The sequence below is a fragment of the Piliocolobus tephrosceles genome, chromosome 14 (genome assembly GCF_002776525.5).
Source record: "Piliocolobus tephrosceles isolate RC106 chromosome 14, ASM277652v3, whole genome shotgun sequence".
Classification (NCBI taxonomy): Eukaryota; Metazoa; Chordata; class Mammalia; order Primates; family Cercopithecidae; genus Piliocolobus; species Piliocolobus tephrosceles.
The window spans coordinates 837,817-856,922 of NC_045447.1; the positions used below are offsets into that span (position 1 = coordinate 837,817).

The window sequence follows — 19,106 nt, forward strand, 5'->3', positions numbered from 1 at the left end:
TGGGGACATGGTTGTGTGTCTTAGGGACGCGTTTGCTTGTGTGTCACAGGGACGTGGTTGCCTGTGTGTCACGGGGATGTGGTTGTGTGTCTTGGGGACGCGGTTGCTTGTGTGTCACCCAGGACATGGTTGCCTGTGTGTCTTGGGGACATGGTTGCCTGTGTGTCATGGGGACGTGGTTGTGTGTCTTGGGGACGCGGTTGCTTGTGTGTCACGGGGACGTGGTTGCCTGTGTGTCACGGGGACATGGTTGTGTGTCTTGGGGATGTGTTTGCTTGTGTATCACGGGGACGTGGTTGCCTGTGTGTCTTGGGGACGTGGTTGTGTGTCTTAGGGACGTGGTTGTGTGTCTTGGGGACGTGGTTGCCTGTGTGTCTTGGGGACGTGGTTGCCTGTGTGTCTTGGGGATGTGGGTGCACATGTGTCATGGGGACATTCTCAGACAAGCAAAGGGCTACTCAGTGCTCCTCCCTTGCGGTTCTGCCTGAGATGCTCCTGGATAATGTGCTCCCGTAGAACTAGGAGGCGAACTTCGGGGAGCACAGTGGACAAGAGGGAAGGGAGTCCCGGGCGAGCAGGGCTTCAGTGCAGCCATCCAGATGGAGGCAGGCAGAGGCTGGGGAACGGCTGTCTCCACGAAGCGTGTGAACTGCACAGCCAGGTGTGCAGTGCTGCAGAGGGGGCCATTCACCAGGGGAACAGAGGACGCTTGGCTGTGGGCCGTGGAGCCACAGTTCATTTCCCCCTCGTTCTTTCAATCTGGTCCTTCTTGATCTGTTTGCAGATTCACCGACTCCTCTGCCATCTGTCAGCTGTCAAGCACAGTCCGTGAGTCACATTTCAGTGATTACACTTTTTATTGCAGAGTTTCCAATTAGTTCTTTTATGTAGTTTCACATAATCTTCATTTCTGTCTCTCCTTTTACTCATTAAAACCATATTTTTAAAAATTTTATTCATGGTTTTTTGGGGTTTTCGATTTTTTTGTATCTTTTTTTTTTTGAGACCGAGTCTCACCCTGTTGCCCAGGCTGGAGTGCAGTGGCCGGATCTCAGCTCACTGCAAGCTCCGCCTCCCGGGTTTACGCCATTCTCCTGCCTCAGCCTCCCGAGTAGCTGGGACTACAGGCGCCCGCCATCTCGCCCGGCTAGTTTTTTGTATTTTTTTTAGTAGAGACGGGGTTTCACCGTGTAGACCAGGATGGTCTCGATCTCCTGACCTCGTGATCCACCCATCTCGGCCTCCCAAAGTGCTGGGATTACAGGCTTGAGCCACCGCACCCGGCCTGGGGTTTTCTTGAGACAGGGTCTCGCTCTGTCACCCAGATTGTAAGGCAGTGGTGTGATCTCGGCTCACTGCAGCCTCGATCTCTGGGGCTCAAGCGACTCTTCTGCCTCAGCTCCCTGAGTAGCTGGAACCACAGGCATGAGCCACCACACCCGGCTACTTTTTAGTTTTTTTTGTACGGAGTTTCACCGTGTTGCCTAGGATGGTCTCGAACTCCTGGGCTCAAGCGATCCTCCTGCCTCAGCCTCCCAAATTGTGCCTGGCCTCCTTGAACTTTTTGAATGTGTTTTCTGTTCATTCCACGAACACAGTTGCAATCATTGTGTTAAAATCTTTGCCAGCACCAATAACGTTGAGGCCTTCCTCGAAGCTGCTTTCTATTCTCTGTTTTTTGTGTTTTTCTGCTTGTTTGTGGGTCAGATTTTCTTGTTTCTTTTTCGGTCTTGTGATTTTTATTATGCACTGAGTTTTGTGAATTATCCATTGTGGAAACTCTGGATTGAGGTATCGTCCTCTGAAGAGCATTGTGTTTTGCTCCTGTGGGCTGTTCAGCTTCTGGCTGAGTCCCTTGAACGTGGGGTTGTGTCTTGACATTTTGTCCTGGGCTCTTCAGAGAGCCCAGGGCCTTTCTCAACCCTCCTAAGTTGGGTCTGGGTGGGACTCGACCCCCACCCAGAGGCCATCCTTCTCCGGCTTTCGTGGGCTTGGTCTGGATCTGTCCTCCAGCTTTCGCGGGTTTGGTCTGGATCTGGTGGGAGGCTCTGGAGCAGGCCTTCCTCTCAGCGTGGTCTTCGACTGTAGCTCTTCTGGTCCTGGTTGTGTTTTGATGTGGTCCTTCCTCTGGGCTGGGCTGGACTGCAGTGTGTCAGGTGCTGTGTGGCCTCTGGTATCTCCACTGTATTCTCCGCCTTGGGGCTGTGGGTCCTGGGAGGCTTGGGGGTCCTCCTGCCCCCACACTCGCTGTCCCAGCAGCCTGTCCTGACAGTGTGTGGCCCCCAGCGGCCCCCTCGGCATGGTGGGACTCTGTGCCCAGCCCGGGCTCCGGCGTGGGGAGCAGGTGTCCTGGGGCCGCCTTGGGCACGGCTCTGCTGTCGGGAAATGCAGCCTCACACTGCCTGTTGTCCATAAACTGGTTTCCTAAGGTGTATCATCTGGGTTTACGTCGTTTGCAGCGGGAGAGCAGCAGTCCCTCCCCCAGGGCAGAGCAGAGTCTGGAGCAGCCCACGTGAGAAAGGAAAAGCCATCCTAGCCCTCCACATGACACGGCTGGGAATAGTGTTGACGTGGCTACAATAGGCCTCTGTCAGTCCTGAGTCCACAGACAATGTCCATGTAACTTTGTTTAGGAGGTTGTGTTGTTGTGTGTTTCGGGGTGTGTGTTGGCCCACAGGTAAGACAGATTCTCACCCTGCCTGGGCGGAGCTGGTTGGTAACGTGTAAAACTGAAGGCCAAGACGTGACCATGCCGCCTGTGACTGAGACACACACAGGTCGGTATCCCCGGGAATGTCTGTCTCCCGGGAATGGCCACTGTGAGGGCTCCTAGGGGGAGGGCCGCGCAGCTCTCTCCTGCATGCCTGTGTTAGCATTCAGAGTTCTCGTGCTGAGCTTTGTGTAACTGCTGTGTGTGATTCAAACTAAAGCTATACACTCGAAGAAAGCCTTTATTCTTTTCTTTTTTTTTTTTTGACACAGAGTCTCGCTCTGTCACCCAGGCTGGAGTGCAGTGGCCGGATCTCGGCTCACTGCAAGCTCCGCCTCCCGGGTTTACGCCTTTCTTCTTCTGCCTCAGCCTCCCGAGTAGCTGGGACTACAGGCACCCGCCACCTCTCCCGGCTAGTTTTTTGTATTTTTTTTTAGTAGAGACGGGGTTTCACCAGGTTAGTCAGGATGGTCTCGATCTCCTGACCTCGTGATCCGCCTGTCTTGGCCTCCCAAAGTTCTGGGATTACAGGCTTGAGCCACTGCGCCCGAAGAAAGCCTTTTTATGCAGTTAGCCGGGCATGGTGGCGGCACCTGTAGTCCCAGCTACTTGGGCGGCTGAGGCAGGAGAATGGCTTGAACCCGGGAGGCAGAGCTTGCAGTGAGCCGAGATCGCACCACTGCACTCCAGCCTGGGCGACAGAGCGAGACTTGAGCCACCGCGCCCAAAGAAAGCCTTTTTATGCAGCCTTGCATAAGCAGATTGAAGGAAAAGGGTAACCCTCGTAATTCTAAACAAGGGTTTTGCATCAAAAACACTCCCATGGGCCAGGTGCAGTGTCTCACACTTGTAGTCCCAGCACTTCAGGAGGCTGAGGCAGGCAGATCACCGGAGGTCAGGAGTTCGAGACCAGCCTGACCAACATGGTGAAACCCTGTCTCCACTAGAAATACAAAAATTAGCTGGGCATGATGGCACATGCCTGTAATCCAGAGACTCGGGAGACTGAGGCAGGAGAATCGCTTGAACCTGGGAGGCAGAGGTTGCAGTGAACCGAGATCGCCCCACTGTACTCTAGCCTGGGCATCACAGAGAGACTCTGTCTCAAAAAGAAAAAAAAAAAAAAAAAAGATAGAAAAAAACTCTCTGAAGGAGGCTGAGGTCTGCCTGGGATGAGAGCCGTCAGCGGCTGCCTAGATTCTAACAGAGCCGTGTGCTGGGCCGGCCTTGAGGGCGTCACTCCCAGGTCCCTGGTAATGCAGGCACCCTTGCCCTCTGGAGGACAGCGCCTCTCTCCCGTGTGGCTCCCTCAGGGGCAGGACACACAGCCTGAGGCGGCCATGGCAAGGGGAGTCATGCTGTCCTCAAGAACAGGCCCCTCTGCCCGCCCGTGAGGGTTTGTCTACTGTGCCCCCCCGGGGCCCTCCCATCCCCTGCCCTCCCTGCTGAAAGCTGGGACGATTTGGCCGGGAACTGGATGCAGGGTCCAAACTTGGCAGCCGTCACCCCAGCTGGGAGAGGAGTGTGGAGCTGCCCGCTGTGCTCAGCGACTGGGGGCCCCAGGCACCAGGTCCCGCCTCCTTGGGCTCCACGGCTGCCTGTTGGAGGGGGCTCTTCATTCAGGGGCCCCACCTGATTGTTTCTGCAGATCCTCGCTCCTAGCTGCCTGCCAGCGTCCTCGGCCCGGCCCTGAGGATGGACCCAGGAGACCCCACCGGTGACCCCGCCACTGGTGAGCGCCGCTGCACGGGTGAGTCTGAGCCTGATGGTGCCGAGTCTCCCTGGGGCTGTCGGGGGAGGTGCGTGGGGGTGCACGGGGGGTGGTGGTGCCCACTCTGCACTCAGTGACGAGGGCCTCTCTACAGTGTCCACAGCTTGGGACCCTGTGAGTCCGGAGGCTCCACTGTGACCTTGCTGTCCTCAGCCTTCAAGACAGGCCGCCTCCTTGGGCCCCAGCGTGGGTGGCCTGGCGCCAGGCCTGTGACAGGATCCGGGGGAGGTGGCGGGGACCGTGCAGCCGCTCAGGGCTGGTCGCAGAGGTGGGAGCTCTGGTCCCCTCTGTCCCTCGGGGTGCCGGGCAGAGGGCCCGAAACCCCTTGGGTGCTCAGCGCCGCCTCCCGGGGTTCAAGGAACCCACAGCCTCTTGGGTCTTGGGCGGTTCCGTGGTGGCGTTCAGTGTTCCTAGTTTTTTGAACTGAGCCTTTTTTCATCCCTTGGAGTTAAGAACATCTGCCCTCCCAGCAGCTTTTTCAGGTTAAAAAAGAGAAATGAGAGGTGCCTTCCCCCGTGGGCAGAGCCAGGGAGGTGAGAGGCGCTTTCCCCTGTGGGCAGAGCCAGGGAGGCTGCATTCCCGCTCAGCTGCCCCGGCAGGTTCAGTGCTGAAGATAAACAGTCCGAGGGGAGGTGCAGCCTCCCTCCCTCCTGTTCCTACAAATCAAGACCCTGCAAGTTGAAGACTGGGCCAGGGTTCGGGAGACGGTGGCTGGGAAGGAGTGGAGGCTGCCTAGTGCCTGGGGTGTCAGCCCGAGCCTCAGACTGCTGTCTGTGCCGGCCGGGGACAGGCCGGGGCGGGAAGCCTCCTGGGAGGGGCTCGGCCCCCATGGGAGCTGTCCAGGGCCCTGTCTTTGCGGGCAGGGCGTGGCAAGGGGGGCCCGGGACCCCTTCATGTCCTTCACCCTGCAGTCCTTGTAAACAGCAGTGAGAGCTGTAAGGCCCTGGCCCAGCCGCCTCGCCCTGGGCTGCGGACCCCCAGTTTGTTGTGGGTTTACTGCCTTTTCACTCACCGCCCCCTGGCCTCTGCCCAGGCCCACCCTACACATGCCCTGCCTGGCAGCCCCTCCATGGGGCAGGGCCATGGCCCTCTCCCCTGTGAAAGCCCTGCTCCCACGTGGCAGCAGCCGAGGCTCTCTGCCTCAGTTTTCCTATCCCATGCAGCTGCCTCCTTGGGCCTCAGACCACTCCAGGGACTTCCTCTGTGCCTTCCTCTTCTGTGTTCCCAGTGGGTGCTGAGGGCTGTGGGGGCACCTCCAGGCATGTCGCCTTCCCTAATGTATTCAGGTCACCACATCCTGGGGGAGGGGCCGCCTCTGAGCTGGGCGGGGGTTGGTGTGGATGTGACCCCGCATCCTGGGGGAGGGGCCGCCTCTGAGCTGGGCGGGGGTTGGTGTGGATGTGACCCCTCAGCAGGCACAACCCTGACTGTCCTGTGGGGCCCTGACCACGCACCTGTCCCTCTCGGGATGGGCCCAGACCCCCTCACCCTTCCATTCATCCACCACCTCCTCCGAGGCCACCTGTGGGCCCCGGGCCTGCACCTGTGTGGGATGAGGCCCTGTTACCTGCCCTGGAGACCACCCTCGGGGCCGGGGAGCGCATGGGACCCTGGCTTTGCCTCAGCACAGAGCTGACTCTCCCTGCACAAGTACCCAAGGGCTTCTACAGCCTTTTCTCCACCTAAGCAGAGTGGAATGTCTTCAAAGTGCAACACCCAGCTAGCAGGGTCCCTGGAACAGCCTCAGTGCCCCCTGGAACACTAATGGCCCTCCCTGGAACATACATGCCCCCCCTCCCCAGAACAGACAAGGCGCCCCCTGGAACAGCCTCAGCACCCCCCTGGACCGCCCTGTGCGCCCCAGAACAGACACGGCGCCCCCTGGAACAGCCTCGGCGCTCTCTGGAACAGGCTGGCGCTTCCTGGAATGGCCACATCCCCCCATCCTTCCTGTGCCGCTTTAGGCACCTGCCCTTATGTGGTCAGTGTCCACCTCTATCGACAAGGCCAGCCCCACAAGAGGCCCCAGCTCAGCCCTCCCCAGCGGGCTCCTCTACTCAGCCTCTGGATCAGCTTCTTCCTGGGAGGTGTCCTGGCCCCTGTGCTGGCCCAGCCTCGCTGCCTGGACACCTGTCCGCGCCACCCTGGTCACCGAGCAGGACACCCGTGTCTGTGGCCCCTGGGACCCTGTCCCCGAAAACAGCCAGGCCTGGGTTTGTCCTCTTAGGTAGAGTGCCTGGTCCGGGTCATTGGAGGAGCGTCCGCGTGGCCACCTCTGGAGAGGCCCTCCCACGCTGGGTCAGGAGGCGTCATCAGGGGGCCGGAAAAGGGGCTGAGCTCCTGTTTCTTTCTCCCTCCCCCGAGGCCAAGAAACATTCTCCATCCGAATGTCCACGGTGATCACAGATTCCTCCTAAAACTTCAGCCTTGCCCGGGCGCGGTGGCTCACGCCTGTAATCCCAGCACGTTGGGAGGCCGAGGTGGGCGGATCACGAGGTCAGAAGATCGAGACCGTCCTGGCCAACATGGTGAAACTCCATCTCTACTAAAAATACAAAAATGAGCCGGACGTCGTGGCGGGCGCCTGTAGTCCCAGCTACTTGGGAGACTGAGGCAGGAGAATTGCTTGGAGGCAGAAGAATTGTTTGAACCCAGGAGGCAGAGGTTACAGTGAGCTGAGATTGTGCCACTGCACTGCAGCCTGGGGGACAGAGCGAGACTCCATCTCAAAAAAAAACAAAAAACTTCAGCTTTTGCATGAGCAGGCGCAGTTGAGGTCAGAAAAGCCATGTTGCCCACGTCCACCTGGTTCGGGGGTTCCAGGCAGCGCTTGAGCCTTCCCTGGGAAATTCAGAGTCCCACAGATGGCATTAAACTGTGGCTCGCACCAGGGCTGGCAGGCGGTGGGGTGGGGGCGGGGAGGCCTGCCCTCGGGCAGATGCAGCAGCTCCAGGAAGCCGGCCGGCCTGGGTTCCCTTTCCCTCCACATCCGCAGCTCCTCCCTGTCTTGCTGGGCTCCAAACAATGGGAGCCTCCAAGGCTGAGGCTACCCTGGCTTCCCAGAGGAGGCCCCTGTGCTACAGCTTGGCCTGCTGGGGTGCCTGGGGCTGGGGACACGGCCAGCTTCACATCTGGTGTCCACGCTCCCAACAGGGGCTCCTCAGCACCCGCCCAGTGTGGACACGGCGGTGAACAGGGCAAGGCCCACAGGAGAGGCCGCTTTTCCTATGAAGCTCCGTGATGAGCGTGTGCCACTCTCGTAATGCACAGTGAACGTGCAGGTTCCTGGAGACGCCTCCCTCTCAGAGGCCTCACTGGTGGGCTGTGGCTGTGGGTGGACGTGGGGACGCTTGAGGAAGGGCGGTGGTCGAGGCCCTGCTGGGAGGAGGGGAAGGAGAAGCTGCCGAGGCCGCCCTGCCCCTCTCCACGCTGAGCAGGCCGCCCCTCCCCCACCACGGGTGCCCCAGAGGTGTGGGCACCAGATCCGCCTCCAGGACCCTGGGGACGGGCTTGTCCCAGTCCCATGACCAGGTCACAGGCACTTTTTGGCAGCCTCTTGGCCACCCTCACTGTGTCCTCGCCGCCTGCCCTCAGCGTCCACTGGCCTTGAGCTGGCCGGGAGGCTCCTGGGCCTTTCTCTGCTTGGCTCCGCTAAACGAGGCTGAGCTGGCCTGCCCTGGCGCCTGCCCCGGCCCAGCTGGCAGTGGGGGTGGCTCTTTCTCGGCCCCCAAGGCTGCAGAGCCAAACCTTGGGCTGTGACATCAGGGTGACATGAGGGAGACAAGAGGGAGGTCACAGCTGGCCTCATAAAACCGTGAAAACGCCCTCCCACACCTGCCAGTAGAGAAGGTTTGTCCTCACTGTGTGACCAGGCCCCGCTCCCTAACCTCTCTGTTTTCTCATCTGAATGATGATTCTAGCACCAGTAGTGGGCCTCATTTCTGTGTGAATATTGAAGGAGTTAATTTATGTAAAACCACCCAGAACATACTGTTCTCTTTTTAGTTTTTATTTATTTGTGTAATTTTTTTTATTTACTTTTTTTTTTTTTTTGAGACAGAGTCTTGCTCTGTCACCCAGGCTGGAGTGCAGTGGCATGATCTCGGCTCACTGCAACCTCTGCCCTCCGGGTTCACGCCATTCTCCTGCCCCAGCCTCCTGAGTAGCTGGAACTACAGGCGCCCGCCACCTCGCCCGGCTAATTTTTTTAATTTTTAGTAGAGACTGGGTTTCAAAAAAAAAAAAAAAAAAAAAAAAAAAAAAAAAAAAAAAAAAAAATTAGGCCCCCCCCCCCTCGGCCTCCCAAGGTGCTGGGTTTACAGGCGTGAGCCACCACCCCCGGCCTTTTTTTTTTTTTTTTTTGAGAGTCTTGCTCTGTTGCCCAGGCTGGAGTGTAGTGGCACGACCTTGGCTCACTACAACCTCCACCTCCCAGGCTCAAGCAATTCTCCTGCCTCAGCCTCCTGAGTAGCTGGGATTACAGGCACCCGCCACCATGCTTGGGTAATTTTCGTACTTTTAGTAGAGATGGGGTTTTGTCATGTTGGCCAGGCTGGTCTCGAACGCCTGACCTCAAATGATCTGCCCGCCTTGGCCTCCCAAAGTGCTGGGATTACAGGCGTGAGCCACCGCGCCCGGTCTGTTACTTTTTAAAAATTGGCATTTCATCTTCCAAGATTTCTGTTGTTGGTAGGATCTTTTCTTCAGCACATTTTCTGACCTGCGGTTGCAGAATGAAATTTGGGGATCTCCCTGTCCCTCTCTGTGTGGCGTCCACCTGGCTCCGAGCGTCCCAGCTCCTCACCGGCCTCTCTGTCCCTCTCTGTCCCTCTCTGTCCCTCACTGTCCCTCTCTGTCCCTCACTGTCCCTCTCTGTCCCTCACTGTCCCTCACTGTCCCTCACTGTCCCTCTCTGTCCCTCACTGTCCCTCTCTGTCCCTCACTGTCCCTCACTGTCCGTCACTGTCCCTCTCTGTCCCTCACTGTCCCTCACTGTCCCTCTCTGTCCGTCACTGTCCCTCTCTGTCCGTCACTGTCCCTCTCGCTCCGAGCGTCCCAGCACCTCCATGGCTTCGCTGTCTCTCTCTGAGTGGCGTCCACCTCATGCCCCCTGGGCTGGTACCGCCCTTTTCCTCTCTGCCTCCCTGTGGGGTCCACAGTAGCGAAGGGTGGGCTCTCCCCCTCATCCCGCCTTCCCAGCCAGAGGCAGCCTGGGCTGAGGCTGGGTCAGTTCTGTCTCCAAGGCCCTCCTCGGCTTCATGGATGAGGCAAGTGAGTGGGACTGAGAGTGAGGGACCTGTGACCCATGAGAGACGGTGCTGTGCTGGGGTTGCAGGCCGCTGTGTTGATAGAGCGAGGGCCTCCGTGCCAGATGAGGGACCTCCAGGAGCCCTGTCACCTCACCCCCCGGACACAGGCGGTCCTCTGCGGTGGGCCGAGGTAGAGGCACACACTGCCCGCCAGGCTTGGGCTCTCGCCGCTGTCTCCGTCCTTACCATGTCCCTCGCCCTGCCTGCAGCTGAGCACAGGCAGATGTGGGTGGAATCTGAGACCAGAGACAGTTGGGCTGGAGGGGGTGGCCCCGTCTCAGCTGCCGCCAGAGGCCAGAAGGCCACCAGGACACAGACTCGCGGCAGAAGGACGGAGGCCCCAGCGCGTGTCGGGTGAGTATGGCCTCTCGGGATATGCCTGTAGGAGGTGCCGTGGGGTCTCTGAGGGGAGCTGAGGCCACGGGCTGGCCCTTTCTGCTGTCCTTGGGCGGTCAGAGGACTGACCCAGGCGGGGCGCTGATAGCAGGTGCCCGGACCCGTGGGCATGGAGGTCGCCACAGCACGTGGGGTCTGGTCTGGGCGGCCGGGCTCTTCTATGCTCAGTGCTGCGGGGTCTGATGCTGCTGGCAGTTGTGGGACGGCCTTGGAGACGAGCCGTGTGAGCTTTGTGACCCAGGCCCCAAGAGGAGAGCTGGCCGTGGGAGAGACCCACTCGGGGGCGTTGTGAAGACCACGTGTCACAGACTTCCTGCCCAGAGGCCGGGTGTCCCCTGCCTGACGTCCACTGCTGGCATCCACTGCTGGCGTCCACTGCCCAGCATCCGCTGCCCGGTGTCCCGTGCCCGGCGTCTGCTGCTGGGGTCGGCCTCAGTTCCTGGGGCTTCTGTGCCCCCAACCCTGTGGGTAAAAAGCCCCCTGTGTTTCTCACCCCCGCTTTATGATAGAGTGTCGGGAATAACAGAGCCTTTGGTGCCATCCACTCTGCAGCCCACAGTTTCCTGGAGTGCGTCTGTGTCTCAAGGCGAAGGCAGCCCCGTTAGCCGGGTGCCATTTGGAGGAAGTGGCATCCCTGTGTTCTGCCCGTCCTGTGTTCCCGCAACCATCCGTCCTCCCGTCGGCCGGCACAGGGGTGTCGGCTGGGGAACTGTCCTGGGGACAGGTGGTGGAGCCGTCCTGGCCGCCTCTGCCTGGGCACCCTCAGGCCGACCCCACAGAGTTCCTGAGCCCTCCCAGGCACGTTTTGGGGGAGGTGGCTGGGGGGGAAGCCAGTGCGGGCACTGGGCACCGATGCTGGGCAGGGGCCACGATTCAGCCCCCCAGGGAGAAGTGACCCAGCTCTTGAATGTGAATCCACGTTCAGGGGATTGTGGGACTTTTATTCTTGAGCTTGAGTTTCTTTTATGTGTCCTCCTGATACACAGCTGCCCCGCTCTGCCCCAACCCACACGTTTCCAGGAGACTGGTCCAGGGCCAGGGGTCAGCCTCCTGGCCAGGGCCATCTGTCTCAGCGTCCCAGACCTGCCTGTCTGCAGGTCCCAGGCATCAGTGCGCTGCTGAGGAACTTGGTGGACTCAGTGAACTTGGGCCTGGGTGTGGAGGTGGGGGCCAGAGTCCACCCGCAGAGCTCCAGCCGAACGTCCACGCTGGGGACCAAAGGCCTCCAGAAGCCACCGCAGGAGGAGGCGACCTCAGGGAGGGCTGGCTGGGGCTTCTGGGGCCGGACAGCGGGTCTGGGAGGTCCCTCGGTGTCAGCTCCAAGCCCCACCCACGCTTCTTGGACCCCATGCCACTGCGTGGTATCCCTGAGTTGGGGTGTGTGGGGTGCTGTGTACTGAGCAGGGTGTGTCCCCCAGGTCCCTCCCAGGCACCCTGTCCTCTCACTGCTGAGCCCCGGAGCTCACAGAGCTCGCTTGTCTTCTTCGTTCAGACAGAAGCCGCCCCTGGACATCCTGTTTTTCTTCTGTTGTACGAACAGGAAGCCAGCGATTGTGTGAGATGAGTGTCAGCATGGCCGTGTCCGCGCCCGGCATGGCAGAGACTTGTCCGGCTACACCTGCCGCAGGTCCCTCCGGCTCTGGCCCGAGAGACTCGGGGCTCCCCAGTCGCATGGGCTGTGAGCACCATGTGTGCACGGCTGGCCCTGGAACGGCCGGGGCGGGCACCGTGAAGTGTCCATCGTGCACCAGCCGTGGCCTGGAAGGAGACCCGGGCGGTCACTGCCCTGGGACTCAGTGTCAAGGCCACAGTGAAGTGACGGGGACAGAAGGGCAGGGGCCAGGTGCCAGGCAGGGAGCAGGGGCCAGGGGCCAAGCACAGAGCAGGGGCGCTGAGGGGCCAGGCAGGGAGCAGGGGTGCTGAGGGGGCTCCTGGGCAGGCTACTAGGTGCTCAGGAAGCAGCCTCAGGCCCAAGGGGCAGGGTCCGGGTCACTCAGAGGATGGAAGCTGGGAGGGTGTGGTGGGCCCTGGCTTTGACTTTCAAGGCCAGGGGGCCACAGTGGCTTCCACAAAGAAGTGGCCTGGCCCGCCCCATGTTTCTGTAGGATCCTAGGGCTGTGCTGTGCTGTGGGGCTGGGCGTTGTCTGTGGGCACAGTGTGGAGGCAGGGAGGCCCCTGGGAAGCTGGAGTGGCCCAGGTCGGTGGGAGGTGGGAGGGGAGACCCTGGGCAGAACCAGCAAGACCTGAGCAGGGGCGAAGACCAGCAGCACTGACTAGGGAGGGGAGAGGGCTGACATCACCAGCTTCCCACCTGGAAATGCGGGTCTCGATTCGGTAAAACTTAAAGAGAATACTAAGGACACCCTGCTTATTGAAGGATGGACTGATTGACAGGTTCTCACTCTGTCCCCCAGGCTGGAGGGCAGTGGCACAATCGGGGCTCACTGCAGCCTCAACCTCCCAGGCTCCAGCCATGCTCCCACCCCAGCCTCCCAAGTGGCTGGGACCTCAGGCGCACCACCATACCCAGCTACTTTTATTTATGTATTTGGGTAGAGATGGGGTCTTGCTGTATTGCCCAGGCTGGTCTCAAACTCCAGGGCTCAAGCAAACTACCCCCCTCAGCCTCCCAACGTGCTGGGATGACAGGCGTGAGCCACCGCACCCGGCTTCACCTGCCTTTAAAAACATGAAATACACATAACATGAAATTTACCATATTAACCACTTTCCTGTGTATATTCAGTGACATTAAGTGCATTCACGTGGCTGCAGAGCCGCCACCACCATCCACCTGCAGAACTTTCTCATCTCATGCATCTGAAGCTCTGCTTTAAAAGAAAATCTGGGCTGGGCGCGGTGGCTCACGCCTGTCTTCCCAGCACTTTGGGTGGCTGAGGCGGACAGACCAATTGAGCTCAGGAGTTTGAGACCAGCCTGGCCAACATGGTGAAAACCCGTCTCTACTGAAAATACAAAAATTATCCCGGTGTGGTGGTGGCCGGCGCCTGTAATCCCAGCTGCTCGGGAGGCTGAGGCAGGAGAATCACTTGAACCCGGGAGGTGGAGGTTGCAGTGAGCCAAGATCACTCCACTGCACTCCAGCCTGGGCGATAGAGTGAGACTCCATCTCTAAATAAAATATTAAATAACATAAAATAAAAGTGTTTTGTTTATTGTGAAGTGCAACCCACATGTAGGAAGGAACACAGAACACACGATGCGGGCTTGGCACATGATCGTGAACACACCACAGCATACTCTGCCCAGCCCTGCCCAGCCCCGCCAGGCCCTATTCCCTGGCCCCATCCCCGGCCATGCCTAGCACCCAGAACGCAGGGCCGGTCACTGCCTGCCATGGCCACGTCGTGGGGTATGTCCTGCCCACCTGGGCATCATCCCGGGGCTGATCCACTTGCTCCGTCTTCCTACAGTGGACTTTGGGTGTTGGGTGTTCTCAGCCTCTGTGTCTGGGACACTGTGTGCGATGGTGGGACGGTTCTGAGTGCAGATGGGAACACTGGCCCCGTGCCGTCCAGGCCCAGGTGGCTGCAGAGCCGCAGTGTTGGAGCCCGGGTGCCCACGATGTTTTATGAGTTTTTTGTTTGTTTGTTTGTTTGAGATGGAGTCTCGCTCTGTCGCCCAGGCTGGAGTGCAGTGGTGAGATCTCTGCTCACTGCAAGCTCCGCCTCCCGGGTTCACGCCATTCTCCTGCCTCAACCGAGGCAATCCCGAGTAGCTGGGATTACAGGCGCCTGCCACCACGCCCGGCTAATTTTTGTATTTTTTAGTAGAGATGGTGTCTCACCACATTGGCCAAGCTGGTCTCGAACTCCTGACCTCAAATGATCCACCCGCCTCAGCCTCCCAAAGTGCTGGGATGATAGCCGACTGGGTTTTGTTTTGCGTGAGCTGCTTTTGTTAGATTTCTCCTGGGCAATCTGACATTGCTGATGATGTTCTAAGTGATTTTTGAAATGGCCATTTCTGTTTGTTGCTGATTTTCTCACTTTGGCTTGTGCTGAGCATTGATGCCGAACCCATTGGTTAATTCTAACAGCGTAGTTTTGATCCTTCGTGGCTTTCTGCAGAATCCCGTTGTCTGTGGGTCCTGATGTTTCTGTTTCCCTTCTGCATTGGATGCCACCTGCGTGGGACAGCTCCAGGCCGGGCTGTGGCATCCTCACACGCTGCCCTGAGCACCACGCCTCACACTCGCGCATGGCTTTTACCCAGTTCAGGGCGAGTTACTTCTTAAATCGTGAGCTGAACTGAATTTTGGAACACTTGCTCTGCGTCTACCGAAAGGGCCTCGTGGTTCTCTCCTCCATCCTGGTGCTGGGCTGAGTCATAACCCTTGGGCTATCGAGTTGTCAGCCTGGCTCTCCCGGGTGACCCCCGTCCCGCACGCTTCTCTGGCATGTGTGGCAGAATCCAGCTGCTGGGGTCTGATCTGATCTCACGTGAGTCCTCAGCCTCCCTCGCAGCAACACGGGGCCTTCCCTGTTCCCGTCCTGCCCTCCAGGGGGGCCCGGCAGCTTCCATGACCCCCAGGTCCGGGGGGAGTTCACTGCGGAATCCACCCAGGCTCCTGCCCCCGGCCTCCCCTGTGGAGTCCCTGCTGGCAGCCGCCCCTCCCCTGCCTCCGACCCCGACCCCACCACATGACCAGGCCTGGGTGGGTGCCCGCTCCCCTGGGTGGGGTTGGGGCACCACCGGCTTCCAGGCCAAGCCATGCAGCCCCCAGGTTCTGTCTGGAAACCTCCCTCGGGTCTCACTCTGGCGGCTCTGTCTGTGGGCCAGCGTCTTCAGTCAGCACTTTTGCTGCAGAGCTGCATAGTGAGGTGGGGGCCTCCCAGGTGGGGCTGGAGGGAGGGGGCGGTGCAGGAGGGCCGGGGACCAAGACCTAAAGAGGGCAGGGGCTTGGGGTCCTCATGGTGCCAGGACTGTGGTGCAGGGTTTGGGCGAGAAGATGTTGATGAGGTTGCCCAGGGCACTGGGTGGAGGAGGTAGAGGCTCAGGCCCATGAGGGCTGCTCTGTGACTGCAGCTGAAAGGTGAGGCCCAGCTCCCAGGGCTGAGCGTGGAAGTGCTGCCGGGCAGACTCAGCTGGTTGGGCGGCTATGGGCCACAGGGAAGGGATGGGGGTGAGCCTGGGCCAGAGTGGGTGCTGCCGCACCTGGCAGGTGTGTGTGTGCCAGACAGAGGTAGGGGAGGGCTCCCGGCCCCCAGGTCCAGAGGAGCCCCAGGCGTTGTGGGTCAGTGGGAGGGACTTCCCAGCTGGCTATGCAGCAGTTCCTGCACCTGCCCCTCTCACAGCTGTTATCTTGTCTCCACAGGCCAGGACCCCCTCCTGCTCCTGCAGGCCCTGCAGACCCTGTGGTCCATGCGGGAGCGGCAGCAGGTGAGTGGACGTGGCTGTCACAGGGGGTCAAGTCACAGCTGGCAGAACTGACTGTTGGGCAGAGACCTGCCTAACAGGAGGCCTCCCTATTCGGGAAGCTGCACAGCTCCCCACGGCCACAAGGTCCTGCGGCAGTGGCTGCCCCAGACTACATCCAGGGTGGCCTGTGTAGGGCAGGGGGTGGTCTTCCTCAAGGCCCCAGGGTGCTAAAGGCCCTGCCTGGCCCCAGCAGCCCCTCTGAGGTCACCTCTGGGAGGTGCAGGGTCCACTCATCTGCAGGGACACAGCTGTCACCAGCACTGCCAGGCCTGAGGCCCCGTCCTGCCACCGCCAGGGCACCCAGACCCGGGGTGGCCACTGGGGCAGGTGTCCAGGACAGGGAGGCCTTAGGAAGGGGTGGGACTTGAGCAGGGCAGGAGGCTGGGTGGGAGAGGCCGGGGGAGAGGCTGCAGAGGGAGGACCGGCCACCCGTGGGGGCAGATGCGGATCCCGGTTCCTTCGTGGCAATGGCCTGTGCACAGGAGGCTACCAAGTCCTGAGTGCCGCGTCTGCTGGCCCGAGGTTGCTCCTGCAGGTTCCGGGGACGCCCTCCGACCCCAGCCCAACTCCTGAGTGCCACATCCCCTGACCCGAGGTCACCCCTGCAGGCCCAGGGGACGCCCTCTAACCCCAGCCCTGGCGCTGCCTGCTCCTGCGTCTGCCTCCCTCCTGCACCCGCCTCTGCCAGCTTTTGTTTGTCCGTCAGCTGGGTGGCTTCTTGGGCCTCCAGCGTGTGAATCTCTGTCCTTGCCTTTGAGATTTCCCTCTGTTCCGTTTCCAGGCTTTCTTGTGGGACCTTCGTCTGTGACGCTCAGTCTCCCTGGCTCTCTGGCGGTTGTGTGTGTGGTGTGAGCCTCCCCAGGTCCCTCCTTCCGCCCCCCGACGTGTCTGAGTTGTGGGATTCCACCGTCCTTTCCTCCCTATGTCCTGACGTTCATCCTGGCATCTCCTTTGAGCAGCGCTTGTTTCTACACAGACAGGGCTGCAAACTGCTTCAGGCCTCGCTGACAGTCATGAGGCCGTCGTGCGTTTCGTCGTCATGGGGAACCTGTACCTGCGCCCTCGCTGCCTCCCCGCGCCCTCACCTCCTCCTCACGCTCTTACTTCCTCCTCATGCTCTTACCGCCCCCCACCCGCACCCTCACCTCCTCCCTGCGCCCTCGCCTCCTTCTCGTGCTCTCACCTCCTCCTGGCACCTCCATCACATTCCCAGGTTCCAGCAAGCTGGCGGATGCCACCTGCCCAGGGGCCCTGGGTGGGCCAGCAACCTTGAAGATGGGGTCCTTGGGGGTCCTGGGTGCTGAAGAGAAGCCCAACCCTAGAGCTGGCTGCACGTGGAGGTCCTGGAGACCCCCATATGGTGGCATAGACACCAGGTGCCCCCACAGGAGGGAGATGGAGACCAGGATTTTGGAGAACTCCTTGGGGCAGTCTGCAATATAAAGGGGGGAAATGGGACTATTGGTGGTCTGGGAGGGCTGTGGGTGTTCCTCTAAAATGAGAGGGGAGCCAGCATGCTGGGCGGGTGAGAGCAACCTGGGAGAGGGGCAGGAGGAGGAGGCAGGGCTGGAACAGGGCTAGGGCCTGGAGTAGATGCAGTCCCAGAGTGGGGCTCCGCTGGTTCATTGGACCCTTCCCAGCGCCACTGCCCAGCAGCCTGTGATGGGGCAGTCCTGTCTTTCTGTTTTTGTTTTTTTTTGGGAGACAGAGTCTTGCTCTGTCACCCAGACTGGAGTGCAGTGGCGTGATCTCGGCTCACTGTAACCTCCGCCTGCCAGATTCAAGTGCTTCTCTTGCCTCAACCTCCTGAGTAGCTGGGATTACAGGTGTGCAACACCACGCCTGGCTATTTTTGTTTTTCTAGTAGAGACAGGGTTTCGCCATGTTGGCCAGGCTAATCTTGAACTCTGGACCTCAAGCAATCTGCCTGCCTCGGCTTCTCAAAGTGGTCCTGTTCTAACAGGGTGGTCCTGTTCTAACAGCCCCTCGGGGGGGCCTTCTGTTACTGCTGAGCCCGTGGGACCCCCCCCACCCCCACCACTGAAGCTGTGAGTGGAACCAACAGCTCAGTGCAGGGGATGCCAGCCAGCAGCGGGTGGGATGGGGGGGACGCCCGGAGGGGGTTGGGGTGGGGGGGATACCAGCGGGGGCATTGGGGGGACGCCCAGAGAGAGGTTGGGGAGGAGGGGGGATACTGGCTGGGGGGGATCGGGGGGATGCCCAGAGGGGGTTGGGGAGGACGGGGGATACTGGCAGGAGGGATTGCGGGGGACACCCAGAAGGGGTTGGGGTGGGAAGGCTCACGTTGTTTTTTCCATGCACAGCAGGGGGCTCTTTGTAGCTGAGGGGATCAGTAATGAGGAGTAAAGACCAGTGAGGGTCTTGAAGGGAGGAGGGGCCGGCGATCCCATCACACAGATGCCCCCACTCCCTTCAGCCCCAGGCCTAGTCACCGCTCACCTGCAAACCCCGTACCTATCACACAGACGCCCCCACTCCCCTCAGCCCCAGGCCCAGTCACCGCTCACCCGCAAACCCCGTACCCATCACACAGACGCCCCCATTCCCCTCGGCCCCAGGCCCAGTCACCGCTTACCCGCAAACCCCGTACCCATCATACAGACGCCCCCATTCCCCTCGGCCCCAGGCCCCAGTCACCCCTCACCTGCTTTCTGCCTCCAGATTTGCCATTTCTGGACAGTTCACACACATGCGATCATATAACATGGGGTGTTTTGTGACTGGCTTCTTCATTTAGCACGATATCAAGGCTTTGTCCACGTGGAAGTCTGTGTCAGCTTCCTCCTTTTCCGTGGCTGAGTAATACGTGGCCAGGCCACACGCTGTTTCTCCGTACACAGCTGAGGGGCATCTGGGCCATCTCCACCTCTGGCTGTTGTGGACAAGTACTTCTCTGAAAATTCATCTACAAACATCTGCTTGAGCCCCTGTTTTTAAATCTTTGGGGAGGACGGGTGTGGTGGCTCATGGCTGTAATCCCAGCATTTTGCGAGGCTGAGGTGGGAGGGTCACCTGAGGCCAGGAGTTCAAGACCAGCTTGGCCAACATGGCGAAACCCCATCTCAACCAAAAAATACAACAATTAGCCGAGCGTGGTGGCGTGCACCTGTAGTCGCTGCTACTTACGAGGCTGAGCTAGGAGAATCACTTGAACCCCAGAGGCGGAGGTTGCAATGAGCCAAGATCGTGCCACTGCACTCCAGCCTGGACGACAGAGGGAGACTCCATCTCAAAAAAAAATTTTTTTTTAATAAATAAATAAATCTTTGGGAACCTGCCTGGGAATAGAATTGCCAGATCATGTGGTAATCGTGTTTATCTTTTGAGGAACTGTCAAACTACTGCTTTTATTAAAAATTTCAGCCAAGTGCTGTGGCTCATGCCTGTAATCCCAGCACTTCGGGAGGCTGAGGTGGGCAGATTACAAAGTCAGGAGTTCGAGACCAGTCTGGCCAAC

The 19,106-nt window shown here is 59.7% G+C and overlaps 1 protein-coding gene across 9 annotated transcripts in view; it reads left to right on the forward strand.

The window, feature by feature from the left end:
• The window catches only part of EXD3 (exonuclease 3'-5' domain containing 3), a 116,353-nt gene that overhangs the window by 24,613 nt on the left and 72,634 nt on the right, over positions 1–19,106 (forward strand). For 4 of the 9 annotated variants that reach the window (XR_002734816.2, XM_023227619.2, XM_023227620.2 and 1 more), the window contains exons 1-2: positions 14,662–15,030; positions 15,525–15,589. Coding sequence is in view for 8 of the 9 variants with exons in the window: in XM_023227619.2 (XP_023083387.2) it covers positions 14,851–15,030; positions 15,525–15,589 (245 nt within the window). In the remaining variant the exon portion in view is untranslated. The other 5 variants (XM_026457501.1, XM_026457502.1, XM_023227625.2 and 2 more) reach the window with 5 other exon arrangements.